Below are 10,729 nucleotides of genomic sequence, written 5' to 3' on the forward strand. Positions count from 1 at the left end.
AGAGGAGACCACTGGTAGAGAATTGTTTTTGGTGGCTACGCAGACCCCAGGAGTGTTATAATTATTTAAGGGACTGTGAAGAGGCCACTCTACCAGCCTAGACAACAACGGAGAGTATTCCAAGGATAAGATAAATTTATATTGGACTTTTTGATAAGGAATTATTATAATAAGGATCAAAAATGATCTTGGTGGGATCCGATTAACAGTAGTTAGAATCATTCTTGTAATAATAAAGATCACCTTAGATGTAACTTAATTTGTTGTTAAGAAAGAGTAAATAACTGGTAATATTTTATAAAAGCATTTTATGCAAAAAATATAGTCTGAATGATAGGAATTACTTATTATTTTTAAACGTGTATGTGATTGTTAATGTGTGGGCAAGTACCCTATAAGAGTTTTAAGCCGGAAAGCCGCGGACTGGCCTAATAATTAGGTCTGGCGCCTAGATATAATAAATTGTGTTTCATCAGTTTTAAATTTAAATAGCGGAACTACGTCCAGCGACTTCTAGTCCAAAATACTCGAAAGTTTTGGGATTCAACTCACTTGAATAAAACACTTCGATTGGTTCGTTAACTGAATTAATGTTTATTTTGAATCAATCCTTAATTTTGAGGGAAAAAACCCACGAAAACGGTGGGAAAACCCTTTACAACACAATATTTTATGAAGTTTAATCTCACGAATTGAGTGAGCCAAACTTATTACAATTTTTGGTTACAAATTATCATGCCAAAGTACGAATTTGTATGAGTACATTAACGCGTCGAAATCTTAGATCGAATTGAAAATTTTCTTCTTCTCCCCACCAGGTTACGCTCTGTGACGTAACCCAAACTGATTGGAAGAAGGAGCAGCTTATCACAGAGTAGGTTTCGCTTCTAATCGCAACGTCGATTGAATAGTCGCGGGAGATTCGAACTTAAACACTCCGCCCGCCTTCGTCTATACGACGAATTAATCATGTGACTAACTCTTAATGAATAGTACCGCCCGCCGTAAGAACTTATGGTTTTGGTAACGGTAAGGGACTAAGTCACACTACCGGTCGCTTTAAAGTTGTAGATGCGGTCTTGACTGTGACTACACGTACTAGTCTATCCTTGCTTTGATGAGTCTCAATGATACGGCCTAAAGGCCACTTCGTAGGTGGATATCGATCATCTTGGACTACCACTAACTGTCCAACTGCATAATTTTCTGTAGTATCCCTCCACTTGACTAGTTCTTGAAGGTGATGTGGAGGTACTCCGAGTGACCATCGCTTCCAAAAGTCCTGTTGCAACTTGGTAAAAAGCTGAAATCGATTTTCCGTTATCTCATGTATTGGCAGATCATGTATCAATCCAGAGGGACCTCCCAGTAGGAAATGTGAAGGGGTAAGGACCCTTAAAACTTCTATATCACCTGATAAAGGACATAGTGGCCTCGAATTCAGGCATGACTCTTTTTCTGCCAAAAATGTAGCGAACTCCTCGAATGTTAAATTATGTTCGCCGAATATTCTGACCAAATGATGTTTGGTCGCCTTTACTCCAGCTTCCCAAAGGTCTCCGAAATGTGGAGAACTAGGAGGAATAAACTCCCAAGTTATCCCCTGGTCTACCAGATCTATAGCAATCGCAGTGTAGAATTCAAAGGTGGCCTTGAACAAATCACGGAGCTCCCTGTCAGCACCTTGAAAATTTGTCCCGTTGTCACTAACTATACGATGGCAGATCCTTCTGCGACTTATGAAACGGCGAAGTGTGGACAGAAAAGACTGTGTGGTAAGATCTCCAATCGCTTCCAAATGTATATCCTTAGTGGCGAAACACACAAAGAGCGCAATGTAGCCCTTGAATGTGCGTTGTCCTCGTCCTTTTGAACATTTCAATTTAAATGGACCAGCATAGTCTAGGCCTGTTGTGGTAAAGGGTCTTGATGGTATTACCCTCGAAGGGGGTAGATCATCCATTCGTTGCGTACCTTGTCTAGGACGAGTACGGAAACAATGAATGCAAGTGCGAACTAGACGCTTTACTAATCCATTAGCTCCGGTGATCCACATATGATGCATTAGAACTCCTAATGTAAGAGTTGGTCCAGCATGAAGAGCCAACTTATGTCCATAATGTATGTATAATTGACTAAGACTAGAGGTTTTCGGCAAGATCGGTAGATGCTTAGCCGGAAATGTCAATGCTGAATGTGTCAATCGTCCTTCTGCTCGTATGATCCCTTGATCATCGAGGAATGGGCGGAGGTTATACAAACAACTTCGTTTCGTAAGAGGCTGATTTGCATTGAGAGATACTAGCTCATCCTTGAAAGTCACGATTTAAACAAGTTGAATAACGCTATTGGAAGCTCTCTCTAATTCTTTGCAAGTCAAAAAACCTACAATTTTTGTCTTGTTTCGCCGTTGCACGCTTATAATTTTCGACAAATCGCAGACACATTGCTAAAACTCGATATAATTTAGATAATGTCGAATATCTAGTCACTAGCGGGTTTTCCTCTACAAATTGATTTGCGGTAAAAACGCTCACACCCTGCTCATACGGTTGAGTATTTATCGGTTGCCCTGGCCAATGCTTTTCAGATGCTCCCAACCAAATAGGACCAAACCACCAAAGATCCGAATTTTTCAACATATCTACATCTATTCTTCTTGTCGCAAGGTCTGCGGGATTTTCACGTGATGGTACATACTTCCATACCACCGAAGGAAGCTAGGTCTGGATATACGATACGCGGTTCGCGACAAAGACCTTACAATTAGATGGATAATTACGGATCCAAGCTAGCGCGTCTCGACTATCGGACCATGCAGTGATCGAAAGATCTTTGAATAGATTCAATTTCCGTATATATTTCAGCAATTTTACAAGTAGAACTGCTCCACATAGCTCTAACTTCGGGATACTAACTGTTTTTACTGGAGCTATCTTGGACTTCGTGATAAGAAGTTTAACCCAGACTTCTCCATTGACATTATCTGCACGCATTGAGGCGTCCGCGAATCCGCGAAGTTCTAGTTTCGCTGTCGGAATTGGACCGAGCCAACGACTGACCGAAATTTCAGTTATTCGTACAAAATTGTTGCAATATGCCGTCCATCGTTTCAGTAAATCCGACGATAAAGCTACATCCCAGTCAATTTTCATAATCCACAAATCCTGGATTAAAATTTTTGCTCGTACGACAATTGGCGCTAACCAGCCGAGTGGGTCAAATAAACGAGCTAAAGAGGATAGTATCGTACGTTTGGTTGTTTTATTACTTGGGTCATGTAAGCATCGAACGTTATAGCTAAAAGCATCGTTCAAAGATTGCCAAAAAATGCCCAGCATTTTGACGGTTTTATCAATGTCAATTATTTTGCTATCATCATTTGTTGAAGCCCCTGGTAAAAGGACCGGATTATTTACTGCCTATTTACCTAATTCAATCCCGGCTGATTGGAGAATGCCTATTAATTGATCTCTAATTTTTTTTACTTCATTAAGATTATTAGCGCCTGAGAAAACGTCATCAACATACATTTGGTTCATCAAACAATGAGCTCCTAGCGGATAACGATGGCCTTCGTCAGATGCTAATTGAATCAAAGTCCTTATTGCTAAATAGGGAGCGGAGGTAGTGCCATAAGTCACCTTAGTGAGACGGTAATGTCGCGGAGCGTCATCTAGTGTTGGCGACCAAATAATACGTTGAAGATCCTGATCCCTATTCGCGATATTAATTTGCCTGAACATTTTTATTATATCTGCAGTAAAGACGAAGCCGTACTGTCTCCAGTTTAACAGAATAAGAGGAAGGTCTTGCTGCAGAGATGGACAAGCAAGAAGGAAATTGTTCAAACAATGCTGCTCCGCGGTGCGTCTAGATGCATCGAATACAACTCTTAATTTTGATTTAGTTAACCCTGGTTGCACCACTGCGTGGTGCGGCAGATACCAAACTCTCTGAGAAGCTAACACATTTTCAGGAATTAATCGCATATGACCAAGTCTTTCGTATTCGTGCATAAATTTATGATACTCTGAAGCCAAATCAAGATCACGATTAAATCGCCTTTTTAAAGCAGCGAATCAATTCAGTGCTAAACGCCTTGTACTTTTAAAAACTGACAGAGGCTCTGTCTTCAACGGTAAGTTTACTGTATATCTTCCGCTCTCATTTCGAGAATAAGTTGTTACAAATATATGTTCGCATAACTCATCATCAAGGCTGAGTTGATGTTGCGATTACGGCACCTCCTCGATCGACCAAAACCTTTTAAGGACTTCAGATAAATTTTCCTTTTCTGAATTGTGCATTACTACTCGAGGAACTTCGAAAACGCTCTCAGAAAGTGCACCATTGCACGGTCGAATTTGGCCAGAGAATATCCAATCGAATGTTGTTTTTTGAGCAATTAGACCGTTTCTCCCAACGTTTTGAAGACCATGCTTGATCGCGACAGCGTATATGTCTACTCCTAGAATCATATCAATCTCTCCCGGGAGATAGAACCTAGAGTCTGCCCAGAGAAATGTTGAAAATAATGTCAGATCCAAATCTGATAATGCTCTAGTGGGAAGACAGCCTGTTGGTCTATTCAAGACCAAAGCATCAACATCAATCTCAAAATCCTTTTCAAACTCAGACTTCAGTCGAACCGATACGCAATAACGTGGTATTGTCCCCTTTGACGAGCCAATACCAACGATCGGAACGTAAACGCGTTGACGAATAAGTCGAAGGGATTGCACTAATGATTCGGAGATGAACGTGGTCTCAGAACCCTGGTCTAGAAGAGTTCCAGCACGTGTTGGTTGACCGGAAAGGCTTACAAGAATAACTTCAACCGTGGGCAATAGCAAATAGCATTGTTCGTTTTGAACATTGACCTTATGTGCACATATCTGTAATTGTCAATCAGTTTTCTCATTAGATTCAGCAGGCTTAGGGACAGCAGCCGCTGAATCTGCTGTAGCCCGAATTTGAGGACTTTCTCTAGGAAGCAGGGTGTGATGAGCGGCTTGTCATTTCTTACACGTTCGCTTAGAGTTACAAATTCTAACGTGTTTGCGACCCAAACAATTAAAGCAAAGCCGTAGCCGTTTAATTTCGCAATGTCGTTCCTCACCATTAAGAGACCTAAAGTTTTCGCAGCGGCCCACATAATGTTCCAATGAACATATCGGACATTTCAAAGAATCAGTATTGATGCTTTTTGTATATTGACCTTTGATCTTTGACTTTGTAGCTGAAAAATGAGACTTTATTAAGCCTTTAGGCTTATTGTATCCAGCTTGTTTACTCTGGTTTGCAGATTTTTGCGAAGTAGATTCTGTTTCTACCGAAAGCAATGCCTGAATTGTGCTCTCGAGAAATTCTACCAATTCTTTGAATGTGGGAGGTTTTTTACGCGAGTCATTTACAACTATCGCATTGTCGATATGCATTCCTCTCGTGCTTAAATATGTCTCCCATACTTTACGCGTTATTGGGTCAAGTCGTTCGTTTGCTATCACAATTAGCAGATCGTCCCATGCATCCACTGGTCTGTCGAGATTTTTCAACATTCGGACTCTGTGAGTTACGTCATCTACCATCGTTCTTAACACAAGCGCAGATTCCTTCCTCATAAATGAAGTTTTAATAAGAGAGAGTGTTAGACTGTACACCTGTAAACGAAGGTTGGAGAATCTCTCTTTTATCGCATTCCATGTAGAGATATAATTCGCTTCGGTTACTGCTATATCTTTAACAAAATCCGCAGCATTATCACGTAGACAACCCATCAGTTATTGCAATTTTACCACGTTCGGTAGCTGTGTCTTATCGTGAATGAGAGAACAAAACCGATTTTCGAAAGCCTCCCAATCTTCATAGCGACCCGTAAAAGCCGGTAAATCTATCTTTGGAAGGTGTACATTATTACAAAGCATTTGATTGCTATCCGAACCGAGGCTGATGTTAGATGAATTCGATGTAGATGACTCATCATTGGCGGGAAAATTTGCAAGAACCCGAGAGAGTTCTTCGTTACATTCATCTCGTACCATTTCTGTACTTGCAAAAAATGCCTCACTGACATATGAGTCCTCGCCTATATCATCACGAGCAATAATTTGTTCATGGCGCTTACAGAATTCTACCCAATAATTATGTAACTTTCACAATCTGTCTCGCACTAACGCATCTGTTATGCGATTTCTTTCAATGGCACGAAACGCGGGTAAAATACGTGAAATATTGTTAGCATGATCCCGTTGTTACAAAATTAATTTTCTTGTAGAAACAGGCGCCATGATAGAGGAATGCAGATCAACAACAATTACTATTGAACTAACCGATGACAACGAACGCGCCAAAGGTACTCGTTGTAAACAATGAACGCGATTCAACACGCTTGATCCGTCCACTTCACCGATACGATTGTTCCGACGCAGCGACTATAAAGATAAACACACAACTCGCCGCCTTTGACTTATAAACAACCCAGCTTATTTACTTAGTCGCGCACAGTAACAATTATAGATGTTACGATATGTCGAACTATAATTCATTAACATCAGTTATTGATAATCACACTTACGCAAAATTGTCCAAATTCCGAAACACACTTTCAAGTCTTCAGGACAATCCGGCTCGAAGGACCAAATGTTTCATCAGTTTTAAATTTAAGCAGCGGAACTACTTCCAGCGACTTCTAGTCCAAAATACTCGAAAGTTTTGGGATTCAATTCACTTGAATAAAACACTTCGATTGGTTCGTTAACTGAATTAATGTTTATTTTGAATCAATCCTTAATTTTGAGGGAAAAAAACCCACGAACACGGTGGGAAAACCCTTTACAACACAATATTTTATGAAGTTTAATCTCACGAAATGAGTGAGCCAAACTTATTACAATTTTTGGTTACAAATTATCACGCCAAAGTACAAATTTGTACGAGTACAATGACCGCCACTAATGGCCTGCAAAATTTTTTTGATGCGTTTAGGAACCATACCTCCCCATAGATTTTTCCCCGCCTGGAGCAGTTTCTACATTGAGTGACTGGAAAGAGTATAGGAAGTGTATGATAGGCTATCCTTTTTTAAATGCCTTAAAGAGAAAGAGTGAGCCTTATACCGCGTTCAACGTGGTTTCTCCAGGCCTTCGTTTCTTATTTTCCTATCTCGGACGTCGCCATTGCTCTTCTCTCTCTAACTAATGGATTTCTATCTGCGTCTTTGTCTAAAATAATTCTACGCCACTGGGTGATTTTTTGGTGAGTTTATACCACTGGACTTATCTGTGAGTCTTGTGAGAGTAGTGAAAAGTGCAGAAATGTCAGTCTGACAGCGCAGATTTTTAATCAAACGAGTGTTAGTATAAATTGTTAAAGAGTTTTAATTTGTTGGAAAATATTAATCAGTTATAGTGAAGTTATACAATTTTTAATGACTTTTCTGGATTATCGAAAAAAACAGGTATAATAAATTTTTTGTACTTCTAAAAACATACATAACGTATTAAGGAAAAATGTAATATAATTCTTGTCAAAATTAACTTAATATATAAATATATCAAACAAATAGATTCATGAATTTAAATAAGAAATACATAATAAAAAATATTATTATAAGTTTTTATATAAAATGCAGATCCTTGCGTATTTATTACCATATATAGTTAATTGGTAAAATTACTGCTAATTATAATGGCTCTTTTTCCCAGGTGTAAAGGTTCTACAAAGGTCCTACCAAGAGTAAAGTGCATACGTCATGCTGATTTCAACCAGAAGAATTAAACAAAGCTAAGGAATGGAACACAGATTCAGATTACGCAGCATGCTCTCCATATCTATAATAAGCCCACCTGTTTTCTTAGATAAGTAATATTATTGATAACCATATATAGAATGTATTCAAACATGATCCTTTGTGGTTTCTCTTATGTTTCGCAGGTCAAATTTTCTAATAAAGCTGATGAGCTTCACCCAATTTGTGAATAAAAATGAGGCCACGCTATGTGTCAATTCTGCTGCTTCAAATTTGGAATCTCCATGCAGAAGTGAAATGGAAATATTAAAAAAAGATTTGTTATTCAGGTATTATTTAAATATGATCTAAATGTATCAATATGGCTATTACTGGCAGTGATTTTTCAAACTTGTTATATCTAAACTTATTTTCTTTGCTGTTTTAGGTCCAGTAAATATTAGATTTGGCCTTCAGTATTTGATTTGAATAACTGTCCTGCATTTGAAATGAAGATGGAAGAAAATCTTATATATAGAAACCAGGGTACAGGATAATAAATTAATGTTTCAAAATACTTTTCTTTATTTAGATTACGTTTATATATTGTGCTGTGAATTATAAAAGATATATTGTAATGGATATTAGAAAAGATACAAAAAATGAATGAGAATGGGCGGTTTGCCGCTCATTTGATAAAGTTAGCAAACAACTTCAAGAATCCCTTCTACTAGAGTATGGCACTCCATTAATGACCCATCACTCATTACGGCAGCGTGGTGCTACTTACCCGATACATTGTGAAAAGCAATTAGGCAAAGGAAAATTAAAGATTCTTTTGCAATCACTGCCAATGAGATGTGAATCTGGAATATCTAAAATAATAGATATTGTCAAGGAAAATAACACGAATCATGTTGATAAGTAATTTAATTTGATATTATATACCGGCAATTAACAGATATTTAAGAAACTTGTATTAATTATTATATATTGTATTGCAAGATGCAAGGAGTTTGGTGCATTAAACGAGAACAAATGGGAAATGTTCTTACTTCGGCACAGAGAGCGCAAGATAATGGATTTGTTACTTACATCGCTGATCAATTCTTGAAGCGTTATGCTGATAATGGCGAATTAGAATGTCGTTAATTACTCGAGAATTTAGGATCCTGTGTGCTGGCTATTGAAAGACTCACAATGTTAGGTTGGTGAATATTATACTTATAGCTAGTATCAAAAATAACGCAAATGAAGTATATTTTGTATTGATATACAAAACTTATTTAATTGCAGGTAAATATTGTGAATATCATCAATAGTATGAAAACGGAGAGGTCAAAGATGCTACGACTTTGTTGGACAACCTTTGGTTTCTAATTTAAAACCTACATAGTAAGATATTTATATATAACTGGTGTTGTTGAACAATTTGTAATATCTAATACGAATACTAATAAACTTTACGTTTCGTTTTCCTAGTTTCTGGCCTATTCTTTTGATTGACGAAATACCATTATTGGAGGCAGAAGACGTTCTTCTTTCGTCGAACGATAGTTTTGAGCATCACGCTGTATATTGCTATATGGTAATCAATCAAATAAAATTCGAGGAGAAGGCAGATATTTTCAGACTAGTGGCAGCTAGAAATTTGGCGCAAGCATTAAACCTGGAAGAATATCAAGAACAGTATAAAATCATTCCTGAGTATCTTCAAATATATATTAGCTTTTTAAAATGACTCCATACGCGAGTCTTAATTATTTTATAAAAACTGTTACTTGTACAAATAAAAGGAATATATTATGTGCTGTGACGAGACGCTTGCTTTGACGCTGCCCCATGCACGATACCGCGTGGTGGGGAGAGCTGTGGCGTACGTGCCGATACCGCGGCCTATACTATAGCGTGCGCCAAGTATAGAGTCCTCGTCATGCCCCTCCCTAACTACCCAGAACGGCCGCTCCGCAGCGCCGATTCCGTTTTCGGCGGCTCAACTGGGTATATAAGACCGAGCTCCGACCCAGTTGAGCATTCCGTACCCAGGAGCTCTCCGGGTATATTCCACCTATCCTACGCAGGAGTTCTCCGCGTACACCCATCCTTGGCTCAGGAGTTCTCCGAGCACTTCCTGGCGCAGGAGTTCTCCGCGTCATCCACACCGATCCCGCCGCCTATGCCATGCTAACGGCCGTGTCCAGGAGTTCTCCGGACCAACGGCCATTTTCTTTCAGCCGCTAACGTTCTTACTTTGCAGCTCCCCCGTTGACCGCCATATTGGCTACCGCCATATTGGCTCCCCGGGCCCTCCCGTGAGGCCACCTACCGTCGCGCCGTCTACCGGTCCGTTCCGAGCCCTACCGAGAGGCTACCGACCGTCGCGCCGCCTACCCGAGCCCTTCCGTGTGGCTACCGAGCGCAGCGCCGCCAGCGGGCGATCATTGTACCTGCGAGATAGCGACCGACACATTTGCGTACACACCTGCAGCGGCAGTACATAAACAACATAAACACAATAGGTTAAGGTTACTGTGTACAAAAACATTGTAAATACTATATGTCTTTTATTTATCCTGAATAAACACTTTTTATTATCTACATTAAACTCGTCCAAATTTATTTTGATCCTTCTCGGTCAAGCGAACCGAACGGTTTTGCGACGACTAAACTCGTCAGCAAAACACGTTACAAATTGGCGCCCGAACAGGGACCGAGAGCGATCAAAAGGACGGTTTAATGCCCCGACCGAAAACATCGACCGGCTTCATTTATAAGCTCAGCAAGGCGGATTTAGCAAAGAAACTTGCTTCACTGCAATTGTCCACCGAGGGAAACCGAGACGAACTACGCGCCCGGCTAGTGGAATATCACTTGGCGAATATTGAACCGAATACTTCGGCAGCTAGCACCATGGACGAAGAACCCGATTTTAACCCGCGCCAAGCGCTAGAGTGGGCACGTAAGTCTGGTATTCGTTTTGAAGGGAAAGATCCCCTAAGT

The 10,729-nt window shown here is 39.7% G+C and overlaps 1 protein-coding gene across 1 annotated transcript; it reads right to left on the reverse strand.

Annotated features, from left to right (window-relative positions):
• Positions 1-867: 867 nt before the first annotated feature.
• Positions 868-5,780, reverse strand: LOC136772250 (uncharacterized). The gene is made up of 11 exons (XM_066725100.1): positions 5,183-5,780; positions 4,985-5,133; positions 4,243-4,898; positions 4,109-4,164; positions 3,431-4,033; positions 3,272-3,300; positions 2,783-3,167; positions 2,493-2,671; positions 2,390-2,449; positions 1,052-2,311; positions 868-951 (listed from the first exon to the last, which is right to left on the reverse strand). The coding sequence occupies exons 1-11, from the start codon at positions 5,778-5,780 to the stop codon at positions 868-870; spliced, it is 4,059 nt and encodes a 1,352-aa protein (XP_066581197.1).
• Positions 5,781-10,729: the final 4,949 nt, after the last annotated feature.

This window comes from Prorops nasuta, unplaced genomic scaffold (genome assembly GCF_024137725.1).
Source record: "Prorops nasuta isolate Cenicafe-Biocafe unplaced genomic scaffold, Cenicafe_Pnas_1.2 PNAS00001, whole genome shotgun sequence".
Classification (NCBI taxonomy): domain Eukaryota; kingdom Metazoa; phylum Arthropoda; class Insecta; order Hymenoptera; family Bethylidae; genus Prorops; species Prorops nasuta.